Below are 24,031 nucleotides of genomic sequence, written 5' to 3' on the forward strand. Positions count from 1 at the left end.
ATCTCAGGGTCAGTGAGGATCTCCAGAGAAACTGCAGCGGATCTGACTTGCTGGAGTGTGGAAGGCAATCTGTCACGAGGAAAGCCTTTTCATCTACCTCCATCTGTGGCCACAGTGATAACGGATGCATCCACTCTAGGGTGGGGTGCTCGTCTGGGGGATCTGGAGATAAAAGGTCTTTGGTCTCCAGAGGAAAGGTTGCTTCACATCAACCTTCTAGAGTTGCGGGCAATACGTTTGGCACTCAAGGCCTTCCTCCCTTCCCTTCGCGGTCAGTCATTTTAAGTCCTAGCGGACAACACGACCGCAATGTGGTATGTCAACAAGCAGTGAGGAGTGGGGTCTCAGTGTCTCTGCAGAGAGGTGCTGCGTCTCTGGTCCTGGGTTCAGGACCATCAGATTTGTCTGATGGCAAATCATCTGGCCGGAGTTCTGAACGTTCGTGCAGACACTCTCAGTCACGAGTGGAGGCTCCATCCAGAGGTAGTTCGTCAGGTCTTTCAGACTTGGGGAACTCCTCTGGTGGATCTGTTCACCACTCACGAGAATGCTCACTGCCCGTCATTCTGCAACCTCCAGTTTCCGATGCAGGGAGCCTTGGGGGACGCATTTCAGTTGAGTTGAAACTCGCAACTCCTTTACGCGTTTCCTCCCATACCCTTGATTCCTCGAGTTCTGAGGAAGGTTCGCCAAGACCGGGCTCAAGTTATATTGATCGCCCCGGATTGGCCAAGAAGGGTGTGGTACACAGATCTTCTCCACCTCTCCTCGTGCTCGCTGCTCCGTCCCCCTCACAGGGCAGATCTCCTCTCCCATATGGATGGGCAGGTTCTACACCCCCACCTCCAGACCTTACACCTTCATGCCTGGAGATTGAACGGGGCAACCTGAGTTCCTTTTCTCTCCCACACGATGTGGTGGATGTCATTTTGTCAGCCAGGCGTGACTCCACTGAGTCCATTTATTCCTATAGATGGTCTAAGTTCGTTGCTTGGTGTGGGGAGAAGTCCATTGACCCTTTAAGGGCTCGTTTGTCCAATATTCTCCAATTTGCTCTTTCCTTGGCCCAGCAGGGTTTTGCGGTGGCAACTATTAAGGGTTATTTGTCGGCCTTATCGGCTTTCCTTTGTTTGCCGGACCAGCCCTCTTTGTTTAAGTCACCTATCGTTTTACGGTTCATCAAGGGCCTTACCAATAAATTTCCTCCAACTCCTTTTATTGTGCCTCAGTGGGACTTGAACCTTGTACTTACTTTCCTGATGGGTTCGCCTTTCGAGCCGTTACACAAGTATCCCTTGAGGCTTTTGTCTTTCAAGACTGTTTTTCTGATAGCAATTACCTCGGCAAGGAGGGTAAGTGAGCTTCAAGTTCTTAGTTCAAAGCCCTCGTTTCTATCCATTCATGCTGATTGAATGGTTCTCAGGACCAGGGCTGCTTTTCTGCCAAAGGTGGTAACTCCTCTCCACCTGGGACAGTCCGTTACCCTTTTATCCTCCCCCACACCCTTCCAAGGAGGAGGAAAGGCTTCACCGCCTGGCTCCATCACCTGCAGGAGACAACTCAGTTGTTGCACAAGTTGGGTTTTTCGATAAATGCACCCAAATCTCAACTGGTGCCCTCCCAGCGCAACCTGTTCATAGGTGCGGTACTGGACACTACTATATGCTGTGCATTCCCTCCTCCTCAAAGGATTCGCGACATACAGGAAATGATTCCTTTGTTTTTCAATGGAGCAGTCGTTCCAGTCCTGAAGGTCCTTCGCTTGCTCGGTCTGATGGCTTCTTGCATTCTGCTGTTCAACCATGCACGCTGGCACATGAGGGCACTCCAGTGGTGCCTCCGCAGATAGTGGTATCAACACAATGGAGATCTCAGGGTCAGTGAGGATCTCCAGAGAAACTGCAGCGGATCTGACTTGCTGGAGTGTGGAAGGCAATCTGTCACGAGGAAAGCCTTTTCATCTACCTCCATCTGTGGCCACAGTGATAACGGATGCATCCACTCTAGGGTGGGGTGCTCGTCTGGGGGATCTGGAGATAAAAGGTCTTTGGTCTCCAGAGGAAAGGTTGCTTCACATCAACCTTCTAGAGTTGCGGGCAATACGTTTGGCACTCAAGGCCTTCCTCCCTTCCCTTCGCGGTCAGTCATTTTAAGTCCTAGCGGACAACACGACCGCAATGTGGTATGTCAACAAGCAGTGAGGAGTGGGGTCTCAGTGTCTCTGCAGAGAGGTGCTGCGTCTCTGGTCCTGGGTTCAGGACCATCAGATTTGTCTGATGGCAAATCATCTGGCCGGAGTTCTGAACGTTCGTGCAGACACTCTCAGTCACGAGTGGAGGCTCCATCCAGAGGTAGTTCGTCAGGTCTTTCAGACTTGGGGAACTCCTCTGGTGGATCTGTTCACCACTCACGAGAATGCTCACTGCCCGTCATTCTGCAACCTCCAGTTTCCGATGCAGGGAGCCTTGGGGGACGCATTTCAGTTGAGTTGAAACTCGCAACTCCTTTACGCGTTTCCTCCCATACCCTTGATTCCTCGAGTTCTGAGGAAGGTTCGCCAAGACCGGGCTCAAGTTATATTGATCGCCCCGGATTGGCCAAGAAGGGTGTGGTACACAGATCTTCTCCACCTCTCCTCGTGCTCGCTGCTCCGTCCCCCTCACAGGGCAGATCTCCTCTCCCATATGGATGGGCAGGTTCTACACCCCCACCTCCAGACCTTACACCTTCATGCCTGGAGATTGAACGGGGCAACCTGAGTTCCTTTTCTCTCCCACACGATGTGGTGGATGTCATTTTGTCAGCCAGGCGTGACTCCACTGAGTCCATTTATTCCTATAGATGGTCTAAGTTCGTTGCTTGGTGTGGGGAGAAGTCCATTGACCCTTTAAGGGCTCGTTTGTCCAATATTCTCCAATTTGCTCTTTCCTTGGCCCAGCAGGGTTTTGCGGTGGCAACTATTAAGGGTTATTTGTCGGCCTTATCGGCTTTCCTTTGTTTGCCGGACCAGCCCTCTTTGTTTAAGTCACCTATCGTTTTACGGTTCATCAAGGGCCTTACCAATAAATTTCCTCCAACTCCTTTTATTGTGCCTCAGTGGGACTTGAACCTTGTACTTACTTTCCTGATGGGTTCGCCTTTCGAGCCGTTACACAAGTATCCCTTGAGGCTTTTGTCTTTCAAGACTGTTTTTCTGATAGCAATTACCTCGGCAAGGAGGGTAAGTGAGCTTCAAGTTCTTAGTTCAAAGCCCTCGTTTCTATCCATTCATGCTGATTGAATGGTTCTCAGGACCAGGGCTGCTTTTCTGCCAAAGGTGGTAACTCCTCTCCACCTGGGACAGTCCGTTACCCTTTTATCCTCCCCCACACCCTTCCAAGGAGGAGGAAAGGCTTCACCGCCTGGCTCCATCACCTGCAGGAGACAACTCAGTTGTTGCACAAGTTGGGTTTTTCGATAAATGCACCCAAATCTCAACTGGTGCCCTCCCAGCGCAACCTGTTCATAGGTGCGGTACTGGACACTACTATATGCTGTGCATTCCCTCCTCCTCAAAGGATTCGCGACATACAGGAAATGATTCCTTTGTTTTTCAATGGAGCAGTCGTTCCAGTCCTGAAGGTCCTTCGCTTGCTCGGTCTGATGGCTTCTTGCATTCTGCTGTTCAACCATGCACGCTGGCACATGAGGGCACTCCAGTGGTGCCTCCGCAGATAGTGGTATCAACACAATGGAGATCTCAGGGTCAGTGAGGATCTCCAGAGAAACTGCAGCGGATCTGACTTGCTGGAGTGTGGAAGGCAATCTGTCACGAGGAAAGCCTTTTCATCTACCTCCATCTGTGGCCACAGTGATAACGGATGCATCCACTCTAGGGTGGGGTGCTCGTCTGGGGGATCTGGAGATAAAAGGTCTTTGGTCTCCAGAGGAAAGGTTGCTTCACATCAACCTTCTAGAGTTGCGGGCAATACGTTTGGCACTCAAGGCCTTCCTCCCTTCCCTTCGCGGTCAGTCATTTTAAGTCCTAGCGGACAACACGACCGCAATGTGGTATGTCAACAAGCAGTGAGGAGTGGGGTCTCAGTGTCTCTGCAGAGAGGTGCTGCGTCTCTGGTCCTGGGTTCAGGACCATCAGATTTGTCTGATGGCAAATCATCTGGCCGGAGTTCTGAACGTTCGTGCAGACACTCTCAGTCACGAGTGGAGGCTCCATCCAGAGGTAGTTCGTCAGGTCTTTCAGACTTGGGGAACTCCTCTGGTGGATCTGTTCACCACTCACGAGAATGCTCACTGCCCGTCATTCTGCAACCTCCAGTTTCCGATGCAGGGAGCCTTGGGGGACGCATTTCAGTTGAGTTGAAACTCGCAACTCCTTTACGCGTTTCCTCCCATACCCTTGATTCCTCGAGTTCTGAGGAAGGTTCGCCAAGACCGGGCTCAAGTTATATTGATCGCCCCGGATTGGCCAAGAAGGGTGTGGTACACAGATCTTCTCCACCTCTCCTCGTGCTCGCTGCTCCGTCCCCCTCACAGGGCAGATCTCCTCTCCCATATGGATGGGCAGGTTCTACACCCCCACCTCCAGACCTTACACCTTCATGCCTGGAGATTGAACGGGGCAACCTGAGTTCCTTTTCTCTCCCACACGATGTGGTGGATGTCATTTTGTCAGCCAGGCGTGACTCCACTGAGTCCATTTATTCCTATAGATGGTCTAAGTTCGTTGCTTGGTGTGGGGAGAAGTCCATTGACCCTTTAAGGGCTCGTTTGTCCAATATTCTCCAATTTGCTCTTTCCTTGGCCCAGCAGGGTTTTGCGGTGGCAACTATTAAGGGTTATTTGTCGGCCTTATCGGCTTTCCTTTGTTTGCCGGACCAGCCCTCTTTGTTTAAGTCACCTATCGTTTTACGGTTCATCAAGGGCCTTACCAATAAATTTCCTCCAACTCCTTTTATTGTGCCTCAGTGGGACTTGAACATTGTACTTACTTTCCTGATGGGTTCGCCTTTCGAGCCGTTACACAAGTATCCCTTGAGGCTTTTGTCTTTCAAGACTGTTTTTCTGATAGCAATTACCTCGGCAAGGAGGGTAAGTGAGCTTCAAGTTCTTAGTTCAAAGCCCTCGTTTCTATCCATTCATGCTGATTGAATGGTTCTCAGGACCAGGGCTGCTTTTCTGCCAAAGGTGGTAACTCCTTTCCACCTGGGACAGTCCGTTACCCTTTTATCCTCCCCCACACCCTTCCAAGGAGGAGGAAAGGCTTCACCGCCTGGACCCTAAGAGGGCGGTGAGCTTTTACCTGGACAGGACGAGAGAGTTCAGGTCGGATGACCAGCTGTTTGCTGGATTTGCTGGCTACAGGAAGGGGAAGGCTGTGCACAAGCGCACGCTATCAAGATGGATAATTTTATGAATCAAGATCTGCTACTCCCTGGCGGGTAAGGAACCTCCAGAGGGTATAAGGGCTCATTCCACTAGAGCTAAGTCTGCAACATCTGCTTTGGCTAGAGGTGTGCCTGTAGAGGACATTTGCAGAGCAGCGACTTGGGCCTCCCTCCACACTTTCGCGAAGCATTACTGCTTGGATCCCAAAGTGAGGGGGGACGGCCGCTTTGCGCACTCAGTCCTCCAAGATTTCTTGGTATAGCGGAGCGGACACCCTCCTCGGGGAGTTGGGACTGCTTCGGGAATCTATTTTACAAGGTGAGAAATCCACTGGCAGATGTACCTATCAGAAGAACAAGTTACTTACCTTCGGTAACGCTTTTTCTGGTAGATACAGTATCTGCCTGTGGATTCCTCACTGACCCACCCGCCTCCCCGTTGTCCACTCTTCTATACCAGAGTAATTGTAATGTAATGTATATATATATGTATATTATTTTCAAAGGAAATTTTTATTTTAAATGTTTTCCTGCATTTGCTTCACACTGTGTGTGTGTTTCATCTTGACATTTGTGTACTGTGTATACTGTATATATATCTACTGTCATTGGTCCGTCCGTGTGCCTCGAAGGCACGGAAAAAAGGGCGGAACTGATGTCATCACGCCGGCGTGGGTCTAATATGGTGTCGATGACGTCAGCGGAGTCGTGAGCGATGCCGTGCCTCTATGACGCCGCCCACGTCGGCGCAAAGCTACGAAAGAATTTCCGAATGTTGCTGACGCAAGGGGATATTCACAAGGTGAGGAATCCACAGGCAGATACTGTATCTACCAGAAAAAGCGTTACCGAAGGTAAGTTACTTGTTCTTCAAGATGAGTGTCCCTAGAGAAATTGCAACACAGCAACAGCATTTGAGGAGCAAGGCTACTGTAAACAAGCAGTAGGCTTTCACTTTCGTCCAGAAAAAAAACCAACGATAAAGTTGCCGAGAACGCCGAACAAAACAGGCATCCCCGCGAAATGGATGCAAAAAAAATAAGCTCTCGGCATTGCTTTGGCGGGGGCGGGGGAGCGGGAGCGCATTCCTTTGAAGTTGGATGCCAAGGCTCAGACAAATGGTGGTGTGCGATGTGCACGTGGGGGGCGGGGGAGCGGCAGCTTTGAAGTCTGATGCCCAGGCACAGACAAATGGTGATGTGTGATGTGGCTGGCAATGATGTGCACGCGCTGGGCTCACATTTCTTTTCCGCTTACTATAATCTCGCCTATTTATCCCTGCGGGATAGAATAGGCGAGACCTAAAAAGCATTGTTTAGGTGAGCTCTCTATTTTCAGGGCTGTTTCAGAGCATAACCTTGTCATAGTCCTCAGTAGTTAGTTAATTCTCTGCATTACCAAGTCGTGTATTAATACGTCTTCTATTTCTCCACATCTGGAACAAGATTATGACCTTCATGGGTAGATTTTCTTTCTGTCAAATGGATCCATATAAATGTTTTGCAGGAAGTGGAAATGCACTAATTTAAGTCTGGCATTGTTTGAGACCTCTTTCGACTGTGAACATGTTTTTTTTCTTTCTAATTAGATGATGAATTCATTTAAAGCTCTTTACCAGTGTTATTTCCCCCTCAGGGGTATTTGTGTTTTTTGTCTGCTTTTAGTGCTATTTTAATTAATTGAACCTGTCTATGTTCTTATCCCGGGTTTAATATGGCCGCTTGTGTCAGGAACACTTGAAGAGTTCTTAGGAACCCTGTCCCAAATTCTCTGAAATTCCCTGCCAGTGTGGCATATTGGATCAATTAGGTAGATCTTACCCTGAAAACCCCCCAGTCCCTCAGTGAAAGTGATAAATGTGTTGCTTGGGAATAAGTCTCCCAGGTTGTTACAGCCATTTTGCCATCGTTTCAGCGTAGGAGTATTCATGTTACTGCTGCTCCCCAGGTGATTCCAAATTGGTGCACTAAGTATAAACCCTCTTCTCATAAGGAGTATTGTGAGGGGTTTATGCTGGTAGGAGCCCTCCAATTAGTTTCCTCCCAGTTGTGTGATCATACACCATTTAGTTGCTTTCTTGAATTGGCTCTTTATATAATAAAGTTCCAGCTCTAGGAGCGCAAGGCCCCTTTCTTCCTAATGCAGTTTCATTGTGGCTACTTTAATTTGAATCCTTTTTTAGTTTCAAGCTTATGCTATGCCTTGATCCATCACCTGTTCTCCTGACCTTTTCAAATGAAGCATGATGGCCCTAAATAGAGATTATCTGGATGCGTTCTAGATTGGAATCCAACAGTAGGTGAATTACAAAAGCAAAGTTAACTTTTTTAAACAAGAATGTTCTCCACACCCTGCTCTTGCCCCCTACCATGTACATTACACCGGGCTCACTTGCTACCTCGCCCCAGTTACTAGCGCTGTAACACCCCGGACTGCAACCTCCTCCACACTGACCTGGTATTGGACTAGGATATGGGAATGAGGGAGTTTGCATTTGCATCACTTGGTGACTAGGTTCTCACATGTTGATTATGGGAAAGAGCCTTCGAACTAACAATAACAGAGTCACTGTAAAGACAACTTTATCCTTTTTGTTCTAGGTACATTCCAGCTTTGGGGCCACACTATTCAAGTTGATTGGGCTGACCCCGAAAAAGAGGTTGATGAAGAAACAATGCAACGAGTTAAAGTATTGTATGTGAGAAATTTAATGATTTCAACTACAGAAGAAACAATAAAAGCTGAATTTAATAAATTTAAAGCTGGAGCCGTTGAACGTGTCAAAAAGCTTAGAGATTATGCATTTGTGCACTTTTTCAACAGAGAAGATGCCGTTTCTGCAATGTCAGTAATGAACGGGAAATGCATTGATGGAGCAAGCATAGAAGTGACTTTGGCAAAACCAGTAACTAAAGAAGGTAGTTGGAGACAACACTTGAATGGTCAATTTAGCCCCAATTCGGAAAATATTTTAGCTTTTTCAAATAAAGAAGATTTAAATCAAAAATCACTCGGTCGATCTCCAAGTCTTCCAGCTCGTCTTAATGGTCAGCATAGCCCAGCCTCATGTGAATTGGAAAGATGCACGTATCCTTTTTTTCCAGGCACAAAACTAACACCAATTAATATGTATTCATTGAAATCCAATCATTTTCATTCTGCAGTAATGCATTTAGACTATTATTGTAATAAGAACAACTGGACTCCTCCCGAATATTATTTGTATTCAACTACGAGCCAAGATGGAAAAATACTTCTTGTCTTTAAAGTGGTTGTTCCAGCCATTGCAAATAGCACCCACAGTTATTTCATGCCAGACAAACTGTGTACGACGTTGGAAGATGCAAAGGAGTTGGCTGCTCAATTTACACTGCTGCATTTAGGTAAGTGCACTTTCTTGACCTTTTAGATGTAACCTTTTTTTCTTAAAGAATACATGTCTAACCTAGACTACATCCCTCTTGTTCATAAATTCAAATCCATGTTCCGCAAATTGTTCTATGTGTTGTGGTCTCCATAAAAAAATACTGCACAGCCATATTATTTTGTAAGTAAAATAACCAGCATGATTAGGCATGTGCAGCTAAATCTTTATTCCTCATCCCCTTCTAGTATCCAATGTATTTTTTAATAATTTGGTACACGTTGTAAAACAAACCCTGCAGCCACACAGGAAATCCTTTGTAGGTTTAAATTAACATAATGTATTAGTCAGGTTCGTTGTGCCTTAAATTCCAGTGGGGAATGATGTATTTGATATTTTTGGAAGATTCACTTATGTGTAAAATTATTAATTGTTTTTTATCCTGATAATCATGTAAAAGCGGTGAGACTAGCAGGACATTTCTTCAAGGGTCAGTATCGACAGAGCCAGCTGACAGCTTTTTCTTATACACAAAGAAAGACCAAAAGGCTGCACTACTTCGTTTATGAATTTGAATCATTATGAAATCAAACCACTGTTTCTTCTCACCAAAAAGAGAAGCCTCAGTTAAATCACTGACAGCTTTCCCTGAAGAAAAAAACAAAACCCAGTGTGCACAACACATAACAAACGTTCCACCATAGACTTGATCATCACTAAGGAAAACTAGATTGTATGTCAGGCTCCGGAGACGAGGATTAGGCTTAACTTTCTTCACTTTTATTCACCTGCAGCCTTAAACATCATAGCATTTCAACAGTAAAACTACATTTCTCATAAAACCTTACGAAAAGAAGACAAATAGTCCATCCAATCAGGACACTGCACTTCCATAAAATAATCCCTGAAGACCCTCTATGCCCCTCTTTCTCCGCTGCTCTGGCATACTACAGATAAGTTCCTTTGAAATTCTCTATTATTTCTGCTTTAATGTGCTACTACTTGCGGCGATATTGGGCAGGTAACATAGGAACCCGCTGAGTTTCATGCCACTGTTTTTTCAAATTGCCTTTGTGTACAACTAGGGGTTTTCTCTCCACAATGCTCTCTCTCTTACACAGCCGCTTCTGATTGCCATGCTCTGGTGCACAGTGCGGCCTATCTTCCGCTCTATGGTGTTTACCAAGGTACTGAAACCGGTGGTTGAATACTTGAGAACTTGTGGAGTGCGATTGATCGTCTACCTGGACGATATCCTGAACATGAGCCAATGCCGGCTATTCCTGACTGAACATTTGCAGATTACTATCGACCTACTCGAATCTCTCAGATTCATGCTTAACGAGAGGAAATCTTCACTCTCCCCATCTCAATCTTTGCAATTCTTGGGGTTCATAATAGACTTGGTCAAAGCTACCCTCAGTCTCCCATCTTGAAAATTGACCAAGATAAAATACAAACGAGGAAAACACTGTCCAGACTACAGATATCACTATGTCAGTTAGCACAACTTGTGGGACTTCTCTCACCCTCCATGCAGACCATCTTCCCAGGCTCCCTCCATTATCATGCACTTCAGCATTGGAAGACTTCCCATCTTCAATGGGGTCTTATGTTTAATAATCTGTTCTCACTGCAGAGAATTCGCCACAGGTGGAAAATGGTCTTCCGCAGAACAAACCCTCTACATAAAGTGCCTGGAATTAATTACAGGTTCTTCAGCAGTCAAATGCTGCACCAAGGACAAGGTTCAATCTTCTGGCCTTCAAGGACATGGTTCAATGTTCTGCCTTCTCTAAATGGACAATATGGCTGCAGTGAGCTACATCAACCACCTGGGGGAACGAGGTTGAAAGCTCTGTTGGACCTGGCTCAATCATTGTGGAAGTACTGTCTAGCCATTAGATCTCAGTGTTTGCAGAACACCTCCTAGGCAGGTCCAGTCAAGTGGGAAACTAGTAGTCACAGCATTGGAAGGATGACAGCCTGTGCAAACTTTACCCTCCTCCATAGATTTATTTGCCTCTCCGCTGGATTTCCAACTGGACAGGTATTGCAGTTGGAGACCGGATCCCAATGTGGTGTCAACAGATGCGTTTCTCTAACATTGGAGCACGGAGACGGGGTATGCATTTCCACAGTTTGCGATGATAATAAGACTATCCACACCAGTTCGAAGACAACATGTGAATCTGGTGGTGATCACCCCGTCTGGAGGTCTCAAGTCTGGTTTCCAGCTCTGATGAAACTTTCTTGGGATTTTCCAAACTCTCTGCATGGCAACCCTCATCACTTAGTCCCAGCTGGCTCATTTGTCTCATGACCTGGAGGAGTACCAGGAATTCTGGAAAGTCCGATACATTTCACGAAAAGCTGCCTCCACTCGACAAAGCCTGGGCAGATAACACTAATAAAAGCTACTGTTCTGCCTGGTCTCGATGGTTCGGTTGGTATTTCCAGTGCCAAGTGGATCCCTTGAGAATGGACGTTGTCAATATCTTGAATTTCCTGGCATCTCTGTCCTCAGAAGGTTTGGCCTGTAGGTCAATCAATCTATCTCAATTGGCTATTTCAGCGGGCCATTTGCCAATAGCTGGTCATCCAGTTGGGAAGCACCCTTTGGTTGACAAGTTTCTAAGAGGTATTAGGTTATCGGTCCCTCTTAAGCCCAGATACTCCAACTTATGGGACATAAATAAGGTTCTGTGTTATCTAAAATCCTGGCCTTCGGATACGTTCCTGTCGCGTAAACAACTGTCAGCAAAGTTAGCTACCTTATTACGCTTGATTTTCTGTTGAAGAGTTTTGGATATACGAGCGTTGGCTATAACAGGTAGAGTATTCTCCCTCGAAGAGGTGACTTTTCATATGTGCTATAGAAGTGAGTAGATTGTGTCATATCAAATAACAACTAGAGAGAAAGGGCATGAGCAGGCACTTCTGTACCCTAGTCAATATATTAACAACAACTAAGGAGTGACTAAGTGCAAACGAATAAAGAATATTTAAACAGAAAATCGTTTTAGTGTCTTTTTCTTTATATATATCTCTCTTACTATCCCCCTCAAGGACAAAGAAACCCCTTAACCCCTTTACTGCTAAGGCATTATTATTAATCTCATATAATTTCCATTGAAATCAATGGATAAGTCCATGACGAGTTACCCTTGTCATTAGCATGCAAGAGGTTAAAGAACAATATTCCTAAGGGGAACCAATGTCCCTGTGTGATTTCCAGAAGGAAAAGAAAATCTTATCTTTTTTTGTAAAAGGATCCTCACTCACCACTAATTGGTGACATGCTTCATCATTGGGTCCCCGCTGGGGTGGCCGAATGCCCCCCCCCCAGCGTGCTACAAAGCCTGTTTTACAGCGGAGCGGGATGTGGTGAGTGCAACAGTGCCCAAATTAAGGTGCGAGTGTAACTGTGGGTACAAAATTAAAAAATACAAGTTTGTTGCCTATACAAAATTCTTTAATACCGTCCAACCTGTATTTGGTTTAAAACAAAGTGGAGGACAGCTAGGTTCTGTTTTAGGAAACCTGTGTCCTTTAAAACAAACAACTGGTCAACATGTTTCTGCTGCTACAACTGCAAATTCGCTCAGCATTCGTCAGGACCTAAATTATGTCCACCGGTGGTGTACGCGTGCTAAGGCGCACCCTCCCGTGAGACTCTAAATGTGAATTTTTTTTTGAAGTTCAGACCATATTGTGTTATTCATGGTTAGTAGCCGTGGTAGCTCACTGCGATTTGCAGGGGCACAAAAAACCTGTGGAGAGGGTAAGAAAAAGACAATACACAATAACATATAATGACACACACTGACATAGAATAAGCTCATTGTAATAGCAAAAAAAGTGCATAGCAATGTTACATGCACAATGTCAGAATGGTGTCAAAGCCATTGTTTTATTAAGGTGACCATTCACAGGCACTCCAGAATTCACAGAGAGCCTTCAAGGTTTTATGATGTCCCCCATAGGTAGAGTGAAAAACTTCTCCACCCAGAAGTGACTTCAAACGCTGTATTACTGCTGCTTTTATTTAATGTAGGCAGAATGTCAAGGGAGTATACTTTACTCAGCCTATCACTGCCAAAAGTGATAATTAAAAGAAATGTAGCTATCGTACTTCGTCCTAAATGGTATAGTGCCTCTTTTAATAGTACCAGGAAAACCAGTAAAAAAAAAACCTTTGTATGAGTTTAGTGGTGCTTTTTTCAGTAGCGACATACAAACACAAACACTCATTTTACGAGAGCAAAACATTCTCCCCGTGTGTCGAGACAGCGCGGGATGCCTTCACGCGGTGTCTATCTTTAAAAAGAGGAGAGAAAATGTTATCCCTCGAACAGAAAGTGTTTTTCCTTGTTGCCGCTAAATCGGATTAGAGCCTGTGACTTTGAGCACTCGCGACTCCCCGCATTGTACCTGCACTCTGGGCTGCTGTCTCCCCGGAAGTAAGGTATGCTTTCCCGGGATCGTGTTTATCTTGCAGTACGAGGAAGTTCCGATCACGTGGGTAGCTTAACGTCACGTCGTTAACGCTAGGCTTCAACTCTTAAAGAGGTAGTGTCTGATATCATGCTTGTATTCGGGGTTCAAATCCCCAATGGGCTAGATGGTGTGAATATTACAATTCAGACATTACTCGCCAAAATTCATAGTGCACGGTGTTAGTTAATGTGATGATTATAAAAGTGTCCGACATATGGATTTTTTAGTTCAAGGCTAAAAGCCGGCAGTAGGCTCTTCCAGCGGGGCCTTGAGGTTAGACTTGAGTCATTAATTACATATGAACTCAGCACTGGTCAGTCAAATAAAATTGCTGATTGGAAAATAGAGTACCCAGGGGTTTGTACACAACAGTGGAGGCCTATCATGAGATGTTATACACTAGTTCAGATTATGTCAACCCAAACTAACTTGACTGAGGAATTCAGAACAATGATGTGGCCTTAGTCACTATCTTAACACACTGCCCCAAGGAATATCATCGTTCAGCCCGGATTTGTTGGTGCCCAAGCGATAAATCCAACGTTGTTCTTTCTGAAATAACGCTGCTTCTAAACCTGTTTCCAGGTGCTCCAGAACTGTCCAATTTAAGTCATTAGGAGTGTGGTTCTTTTCTAAGAAGTGTGCAGTCAGCTTGGTTGTTGCTCTGTGACAACGGATATTGCTGCGATGTTCGCATATCCTTGTCTTGATGCGTCTTGTCATGCCTATGTACTGTAGGCTACATCGGCAAGTTATTAGATACACAACGTTGGTGGTGTTGCAGTTTGTGTGACTGCGCTGCTCCCAACGTTTACCATCAGCCAGGTCCAAAAATTTGGTGTGGGTTGTGAGATGGCAAATATTGCAATTTCCACACCGGAAATGCCCTGTGACTGGGGGTAAACCCCATGCATTTAGTACATTGGCTTCCCGTTTACCTGGGTTTACCCAAGGTCGTGTGTGTACTAGGGAGTCTTTTAAACTGGTGGCTCTTTTGTACGAGAAGAGGGGCTTCTCCCATTTATTTTTGTTGCTAGTTAGAATTTTCAAATTCTTTGATATGCATTTGCTTACGGTTTTTGACAAGGGGTTAAAAGTCGTGACACAAGTCAAAGGGATCCCTTCGTTTCCAGTTTTGGGATGGTCTTCTAGGAGCCCGTCCCTTTGTCGATTTCTAGCTCTTTTTTGGCTTTTGTCAATTATGCCTTTGGGATACCCTCTGTTCTCCAACTTTGTTTTCAAGTCACTCGCCTGTTGTTTATAGTCAGATAGATTGCTGCAATTCCGGCGTATCCGGAGATACTGCCCATACGGGAGATTCTCCCGCAGGGCCCGAGGGTGGTAACTGGTAAAGTGCAGTAAGTTGTTTTTAGCAGTTGGCTTGTAAAAGGTTTTGGTCTCAAGTTGGTCACCATTCCTGCTGATACTAACATCCAAAAAAGTGATGTTATCCGCCGCATGCTCATGTGTGAATTTAAGATGGTTGTCACAAGTAATTCACAAAAGCCAAAAAAGAGCTAGAAATCAACAAAGGGACAGACTCCTAGAAGACCATCCCAAAACTGGAAACAAAGGGATCCCTTTGACTTGTGTCACAACTTTTAACCCCTTGTCAAATGCCGTAAGCAAATGCATATCAAAGAATTGGAAAATACTAACTAGCAACAAAAATAAATGGGAGAAGCCCCTCTTCTCGTACAAAAGAGCCACCAGTTTAAAAGACTCCCTAGTACACACTCGACCTAGGGTAAACCCAGGTAAATGGGAAGCCAATGTACTAAATGCATGGGGTTTACCCCCAGTCACAGGGCATTTCCCATGTGGAAATTGCAATATTTGCGATCTCATAACCCATACCAAATTTTTGGACCTGGCTGATGGTAAACGTTGGGAGCAGCGCAGTCACACAAACTGCAACACCACCAACGTTGTGTATCTAATAACTTGCCGATGTAGCCTACAGTACATAGGCATGACAACAAGACGCATCAAGACAAGGATATGCGAGGAGGAGGAGCTACGCGGGCATCCAAGATGGTCGCGTGAGCAGAGAGCTCCCGAGACCCGCGCCGCCCTTCCTGATATATCCTGCACATATCCTGATTACTTCAACGGGCTTTTGGAGTACTACTCTTACTGATGCTGTCGATCCTTTTTTGGTCGAAATCGGACCTTGGGGACCAACTTTCTACTGTCCTCAACCTTCCGGCCTATCCACCGATGCAACCGGGGTCTCGCCTGCCTGCTATGGCCGAGCTGTAATGCAACAACAACGGCTGCCTGACATCTGGCCCACCGGTGATGTGCCACTTTCACTTTCGGTTTTCGGCCTCATCGTCTTTGTCTCCTCCTATTTTGACTTCGCCTGCCACTCTCACGGAGCACTCTTTCCTTCATCGGGCTGCAAAGAGACCCCTGGCATTCTCTCTTAACATCACACCTCAGAGTTTTTTGGGCTCATCACCGCCCCGCCGACCTGGGCGTCTTCGGCTGAAGCTGCATGCAACATGGCGACAAAACCAGAGGCGGAGAAACGCAGGAAGGCTATGACTCGGGGTGGGTCGATCCAATCTAATATGATCGAGCGCTATACCCAGCCAAGAGGCTCCCCTGGTGTTGCTAGTGTTGGCTCTGAAGGCCCTCGAACGGACATGTCGTCTTCCACTGAGGTGTCACTCCAAGACCTTCTGGCCGCCATCTCTGGACTTAAGGCCGATATGAGTCAGCAATACGAGGCCATCGTGTCCAAGATAGACACGGTGGCTGTGGATGTTACTCTTATTCGAGCCGATTTGGCTAAGACGAATGAGAGGGTGAAGGCACTGGATTTGAAGGCATCGAGCTTGGTGACCGACATGGCGGAGGCACAATCCGAGATTGGGAACCTGCGCTCCTCACACGACCTACTGCTCAGACGCATGGAAGATTATGACAATAGGGCCAGGCGGAACAACATACGCCTGGTTGGAGTGCCGGAAAGTGATGGTGCTGCCTCGATCGATTTACTGGTCGAGGAACTTATTGTTGCTAAACTCGCTCCGGTTGGACTCAGCAAGTTTTTTGCCGTAGAGCGTGCCTATCGTTTCCCAGGAGGTCAAGTGAAGCCGGGTGGCCCGCCGAGGCCCATCATCGCGAGGTTGTTTCATTATCGCGACAGAGACGCTATCCTGCTGGCGGCTCGTAAACACGGCACGTTGAAATATGACAATAACTCTATCTCCATCTATCCTGACTTCACCCCCCAAGTGCAGCGACAGCGGTCTGGATTCCTCGGAGTGAAGCGTCGCCTAAGGGACCGGGGACTGAAGTACGCCATGTTGTTTCCAGCTCGTCTGCGGATAGAGTTCAGGGAACGAGCTTATTTCTTTGATCAACCGGACCGTGCTAATGACTGGTTGGACTCGCTGCCTACAGAGGATACGGAGAGTGGAGGCCCTGGTGGTGCGGAAGGTGGCGCAACGGCCCAGGAGTAACGTGGGCCCCCGAAGGTCCGACCTGAGACTATGGACTATGTTGAGTAAATTCACTGTGAAATCTAGGTTTATGCCTGGGGCGGTGCGGGTGCGGGTGATTTCTCCCTTCCTCCTCGGGGTGTTCTTTGTGTAGACCAGATGGGGCGACAGGCACACTGCAGTTTGGGGTGGCTTTTCAGTCAGCAGGGGTGCAGGGTTGGGGGTGTTGTAACGGGTTCTTGGTTGGGGGATGGTTCTTGGGGTCTGGGTTGTGTTTTGTTCTGTTTGTTCTGTTCTCTTTTACATGGTATTTCACTGATTGCGAGTATTCCGGCACTGGGGTTGTGGGAGGGGGTCGGGGCAGATTGTCTTTGCTGTGATGGGGGGGGGGTGAGATGCAGGTTCTTTCATGGAACGTCAACGGTTTGGGTGATAGAATCAAACGGGGCATTGTTTTACAGTTTCTGAGGCGCCATGCCCCTGATGTTGTGTTCCTTCAGGAGACCCACTTGATCGGGAATGCCTGTAAGGCTCTCGACCGCCGGGGCTATCGTTTGGTGGCTCACGCTGGTTTCACTTCTGGGTCCCGGGGAGTGGGTATTATGGTGAAATCCTCCCTAGCCCTTGCAATTGACGATGTTACATTGGACGATCGGGGACGATATGCTGCTGTCTCTGGGAGGTGGGAGGGTAAACCAATTGTGTTAGTGGTTGTATATATTCCCCCGGGGCTGCAGGCTACCACCTACGCCGACCTCGGCAAGGCCCTTCTTGGTCTCCCAGATGGATTGTTGATCATGGGTGGGGACTTCAATTCTGTTATGTCTGGCGAATGTGATCGGCTGCCTTCAAGAGTTCTACCGCCTTCCCAAATGTGGCTCAATGAGATGGCCGATACCTTTGGTCTGGTGGACGTTTGGCGTTCACTACACCCGTCTCTCCTACAGTATACCTTCCACTCTGGGGCGCATGGCAGCTTGTCTCGCATAGATTATTTTTTTATGCTGGCTTCCACTCTGTCCACCGTCCGGGAGGTTCGCCATCTCCCACGGGGTATCTCTGACCATTCCCCCTTGATGATTAGGGTCTCTGTGGGTGGTTTGCTTGGTAACAGGATTCCCCCTGTCCCCCCCTGGCACTTCCGAACCCCCCGGCTCCGCTCTGATATGGTGAAGGCGATTGACTGCTACTTCGATGAAAATATGGGCTCTGTCACCTCCCCTACTGTTCTCTGGGAAGCCTTTAAGACGGTTATTAGGGGCTCCGCATTATCTCTCATTGCTGCTGAGCGAAGGACTAAGAGGGAGGCTGTTCAGGCCCTGGAGACTGAGTGATCTCTGCGCTTGAAAGTGGGCTGGGTGGAGACGACACGCCTGCGCTGTTGCACACGCTGAAACTGAAACAGGCTGACTACAAGGCCTGTGTCACTGATGCTGCTAAGTTGATGCGAGAGAATCAATTGGGCCGGCTTTATGATGTGGGTGACAAAGCTAGCAAACTCCTGACATGGCTGGATAAGGCTGAACGAGCGAGTCGTGTTGTGCCTGTTATTGTTCGCGAATCTGGTGTGACTGTCTCCGACCCTGGCGTGATTGTTGATTGTTTTGTGGACCACTTCCGGAAGGTTTATACCCCGGTGAGTGACCGTGATGAGGCTGATTCCAGGCTGTTATTGCGGGATATAGCTCTCCCTACTGTCTCGGAAGAAGATGGCCTTGCTCTGGAGGCTCCCTTTACCGTGGACGAGATTGCTCTCGCCATCCGATCGTTACGCTCGGGTAAGGTGGTAGGCCCGAACGGGTTGCCCATTGAACTCTACAAACTCTGCCCAGACAAGATGGCCGCTCATATGCGCAGCATGTTTCTCGATGCGCTTGAGGCTGGTAGCCTCCCACTTGAGCAGCGCTTAGCTGCCATAGTGGTCATTCATAAGGATGGCAAACCTTGTGACCACTGCACCTCCTACCGTCCCATTTCTCTGCTAAACACGGAACCCAAAATCCTGGCCAAGGTTCTGGCCAATCGGTTGCTGAAGGTGATTTGCGATTTGATCCATCCGGATCAATCCGGTTTCATCCCGCACAGGAACACGGCCCTCAACCTGCGTAGGCTTCATGGTGTTCTCGCGAGGGCTGCAACTCTCGCGGAGCCGGCAGTGGTGGCCTCCCTGAACGCCACTATGGCCTTTGACACCATCGAATGGCCCTATCTCTGGGCGGCCCTCGCCAAGTTTGGCTTTGGCCCTAACTTTATCGCCTGGGTCAAGCTCCTTTACGCACAACCACTCGCTCAAATTGTGGTAAACGGTAGATGCTCTGACCCCTTCCCATTAGGCCGTGGCACTCGTCAGGGCTGTCCGCTTTCCCCGCTCCTATACGCGCTGGCGCTTGAACCCCTTGCGGCGTGGCTGCGGTGGGAACCCTCGATGAAGGGGATCCGGTGGACACCTGATCTCGAGGATCGCGTCTCATTGTATGCCGATGATATCCTCCTTTATCTCACTTCCCCCCAAAAGTCTCTTAATGTCCTCTTCGACGTTCTTACATCCTTCGGCAGGAACTCCGGGTTAGTCATCAATTGGACCAAGTCCTGTGTCTACGCTATAGCCGGGACCTTTGCCCCGCAGGTTCCCTATCTTGGTGTCGACGGACAGTTTTAAATTTTTGGGGATTCATGTCTCTACGGTCTCCTCAGTCCGCTACGAGCGGAACCTGTATGCTCCGCTCCGCCGACTCAAGCAGGATGTGAGAAGATGGCGTGATTTGCCCCTATCTCCATTGGGTCGAGCGGCGCTCTTTAAAATGATGTCGCTCCCCCGCTTTCTTTATGCTCTACAAAACTTTTTCGACCCTGTCCCCGCTCGCTACTTTCGCGAGATCGAGAGTCTGCAGCGACAACTAATTTGGGACGGACGCGCCCGTATTGCATTGTCCAAGCTCACCCTCTCTTGGTACGATGGGGGTATTGCTTTGCCGGATATTAGACGATACTATTGGGCCTCACATCTGAGTGCTATCAATCATGCGACGTACTCTTCGGACCCTGCTCCCGCCTTTGCTCTGGACAAAATGTTATTGCCCGGTGGCAACTTTAATAGGGCTTTGTACTCAAAATCACCTATCCGTCTCCTTACAGGTCCCACGAAGTGTGCGGTGCAGGCCTGGAGAGATGCTACTGTGGCCACGGGCTGGGGTGGTAAGCTGACGCGTATGACGCCGTTGTATGACTCGGATCGGTTGGGCAGCCTGTGGAAGACGAAAGGGTTTGATAAGTGGGACATGATTGGGATTAGTAAGGTGGAGGATCTGTGGGCACGGGCGCGGTAAAATCCTTCGCTCTTCTGAAACTGGAATACCGGCTCGATGACAGGGAACACTTTCGGTATCTGCAGATCCGGCATGCCTTGTCCTCCGTCTTTCCCCCTGGTACTGTTATTCCGCAGTCCTCCCCCTTGGAAGATCGTGTCTTGGACGGACATCTTCCCGATAGCACGATCTCCTTGATATATAAAAAGCTTATTAACAATAGGGCGGACCAACTGGAGAAACTTCGCGCTTCTTGGACTGCTGACGGTCTCGAACTCGACGACGAGGACTGGCAGTCCGCTGTGTCCTCCCCCAAGGAGGTGGCTATTCCGGCTCGGCTTCGTTTTGTCCAGCTGAAGATCCTCCACCGTGTGTATGTGACTGGAGCGCGTCTGGTACGAATGGGTCTAGTTTCGGATGGACGATGCAGGCGTGGGTGCGGTATGGACGGTACCTTCCTCCATATTTTGTGGGAATGCCCGATGGTTTCGGCCTTTTGGTCTAGAGTGCATGATGTTATGGGACGTGTCACCAGAGTCCCCCTCCCCCCCGAAGCACGCCGTTGCCTGCTCAATGTGTGGGAGCCTTCGGATTGTAATGCTGCTCAGACGCTCTGGGTCACCTTGGGCAATATGGTCGCGAAGAGAGATATAGCTCAGCTCTGGGGCTCCCCTAGACCACCATCGCTAAGTACTTGGAAGGAGAACATGGACTGGTGCATGTTTCGAGAAAAAACGGTATATGAGGCACGTGGGCGTCCTAGGAAGTGGTCCAGGGTCTGGGCTCAATGGAATTCTTATCGCGGAGATATCTGCTCCCCCCCGCTTGACTATGAGGCTCCTCTCCCCTCTTCCCCATGATTGACGTTCCGTTTCTTGTTTTCCATTTCCTCTTTGGTCTTTTTTCCTTTTCCCCTTCGTGCTCGCCCCCCCTCACCAGCTGCGCTCCTCTACTTGTCGGTCATATCTCCCCCTTTCCCCCCCCCTTCTACGACCCTTGCCAGTATGATACCATGTGTTTGTGTGTTGTTGTTTTTCTCTACAAAACCATAAAATTAAACCTTCCTTATCCTGTTGGGTATGATGCTATGTTCCATATGATAATGTATGCTCAATAAGATTGCTTTAACGGCGTACTGTCTTCTAATCTCTTCTTATGTCCCGTCGCATGTGTCATAGCGGCCGGCCCCGCTGGGTTGTAGGCAGACGCTGTGTACTGTGTTTTTTATGAATAAAGGTTTAAAAAAAAAAAAAGACAAGGATATGCGAACATCACAGCAATATCTGTTGTCACAGAGCAACAACCAAGCTGACTGCACACTTAGAAAAGAAACACACTCCTAATGACTTAAATTGGACAGTTCTGGAGCACCTGGAAACAGGCTCAGAAGCAGCGTTATTTCAGAAAGAACAACGTTGGATTTATCGATTGGGCACCAACAAATCCGGGCTGAACAATGATATTCCTTGGGGCAGTGTGTTAAGATACTGACTAAGGCCACATCATTGTTCTGAATTTCTCTGTCATGTTAGTTTGGGTTGACATAATCTGTACTAGTGTGTAGCATCTCATGATAGGCCCCAACTGTTGTGTACAAACCCCTGGGTACTCTATTTTCCAATCAGCAATTTTATTTGACTGACCAGTGCTGAGTTCTTTTTTATTATTTTATTTATTTGGAGTCAGCAATACATCACAGAAAAAGGAAGATTTTTAAAAGTACATATTTTGATCATTCAGGACACAGGCTTAATAATTAATTCTCATAATCTTTAAATACAAAAGACAAATAATCATTCCAAACATACATTAGATAAATAGTTAAGACTTCTAAAATGGAAAAGCTCATGTAAAATCATCAGAATATAAATAGGAGGGGGAGACAAGGTGTATAATTGTATTTCCAATATCAATAAACATCCAAATATGCTAATTTAACATTTCATACATTTTTTACATGAGTCTCCCTCCAATTGGTTACCGGGGCCCAGAACCTTCTTCCAAAGTCCCGCACTTTCCCCCTCTTATACTCATATAGGCAGATCTCAATATTGTGTATACCAAGGAGTCTAGATAGCCACATTTGAAAAGATGGTGCAACTGTATCCTTCCACCCCGCAGAGATCAAGATCCTAAGAACAGCGACAGAAATAAATACCAGTGCTTCTTCTTCCTTGCCCAAATTTAAATTCGAATCAGTGCCCAAAATCATCAGGGTAGGGGATAGATCGATCTTATGACCTAGCAGCCCCTCCCATAGTTTTTCAATCTCTTTTTTCACTGGTGTCAAGAGAGTGCAAGAGAAGAACATATGCAGTAGATCTGCTTGGCCACCCCCACATCTTGGGCAATTATCGTCCGCTCTAGCCCCCCATATGTGTAATTTCGCCGGGGTATAGTATAAGTTAAATATCGTTTTATAGTGTTGGGCTCTTAGGTTTGTAGCTCTGAATATTCTTTTATTCTATTCTATAGCCAGGTCAACATCTACATTCGGGTTCCCTAATTTGTTAGACCATGCAACCTCTGTTTTCTCAACATCATCCTTGATCTCAGCCCGAAGGATGTTGTATAGAGGCTTGATTTTACTGCATCCTTTGGACAATGCTTCCAAGAGGGGACTATTTTCAGGGGGGGGTGGTTTTGGTTTAATGGACTTCAGGGAGCGGTCAACCTGGGTATAGGCGAACCAGTGATTATCTGGAATCCCGTACCTCCTTTGTAATACTTCAAAACTCATAAATCCTTCTGCATCCATTATGTCTCGTAGCGTATTGATGCCCAATTCACTCCAAATTTTTAAAACCCTTCCAATCCCAAGCCTTGAAAAGAGGCTGAATCTATGGGTGTGGATATAGGCACTAATTTTGGGAATATTACACAGTTTTCTGCTGGCCTTCCACACACTCCAAGCACTATCAATTATCTTATATCTTACTTTTTTATAAAATCTTCGATCTACTTCACATAACATGATACCAGTAGCCTTTCTTCCCAATAATAATTCATAAATGGAGGGGGGTTGATAAGCTTCGGGTCTAACGTTGTCCGAATTAACATCTAATTGAAATAGTATTTTCATTTGTATTAAGAGACAGGTCCAGTGGTATAGCCTTAAGTTAGGGAGATCCAAGCCCCCCCTTTCCCGCTGGAGAGATAAAAGACTTGTTGACCTTCTTATTTTACCATATTGCCAAATAAATTTGATGAAGACCGACTCCAGTTTTGACATTATTTTTCCCTCAATAAATAGTGGTATGGCTCTAAAGAGATATAAAAGCTTTGGGAACATCGTCATCTTGACTGCATTTATCCTGCCGATCAAGGAGAGGTGTAGTCCATCCCATCTTTTTAGGTCCGTCTCGATTGATTTTATCAATGGTAAATAATTGCCTTCCACTATTTTCTCTACAGAAGCATAAATTGTAACCCCCAAATATATTGCTGCATCCACATATCTAGAGTCTGCCTTTACCACATTTCCTGTACATATTATCTGAGTTTTTGCTTTGTTTAATAGGTAACCTGACTTGGAGCCAAACTGTTTTGTCAGATCGACCAACGTTGACATTGCTTGTTGGGGATCCTCAGTAAAAACGGCCAGATCATCAGCATAGGCTAATATTTTATTTTCAAAGCCATTTATTACCACTGGTTTTAACCTAGGGCATCCCAGAATTGCCTGAATAAGTGGGTCAATATATAGGGAGAAAAGGATCGGGGAACATGGGCATCCTTGCCGGGTTCCTCTTTTAATGTTAAAAGTATCAGATTTCTCACCCATGACCGTGACTCTTGCCACAGGATTAAGATACATAGCTTTTAGAGCTCCGATAATTTTTTGCCCAAAACCTCTCCCTATCAAGATTTCCCACATATAGCTCCACACCACACGGTCGAAAGCCTTTTCCGCGTCTAGCAGGATCATGGCGACTTTCCCCCCCGTGACAGCATGGGCGTCGAATATAGCTATTGCTCTGCTTGTATGATCGGTAGTACCTCGTCCGGGAACAAACCCATGCTGCC

The 24,031-nt window shown here is 47.0% G+C and overlaps 1 protein-coding gene across 2 annotated transcripts in view; it reads left to right on the top strand.

Annotated features, from left to right (window-relative positions):
• The window catches only part of RBM46 (RNA binding motif protein 46), a 442,778-nt gene that overhangs the window by 153,904 nt on the left and 264,843 nt on the right, over window positions 1–24,031 (top strand). For both annotated transcript variants that reach the window (XM_086963306.1, XM_086963305.1), the window contains exon 4: window positions 7,985–8,767. In XM_086963306.1, coding sequence (XP_086819432.1) covers window positions 7,985–8,767 — 783 coding nt within the window. The remainder of the gene's footprint in view (window positions 1–7,984; window positions 8,768–24,031) is intronic.

This window comes from Lissotriton vulgaris, chromosome 3_1 (genome assembly GCF_964263255.1).
Source record: "Lissotriton vulgaris chromosome 3_1, aLisVul1.2, whole genome shotgun sequence".
Taxonomy (NCBI): Eukaryota; Metazoa; Chordata; class Amphibia; order Caudata; family Salamandridae; genus Lissotriton; species Lissotriton vulgaris.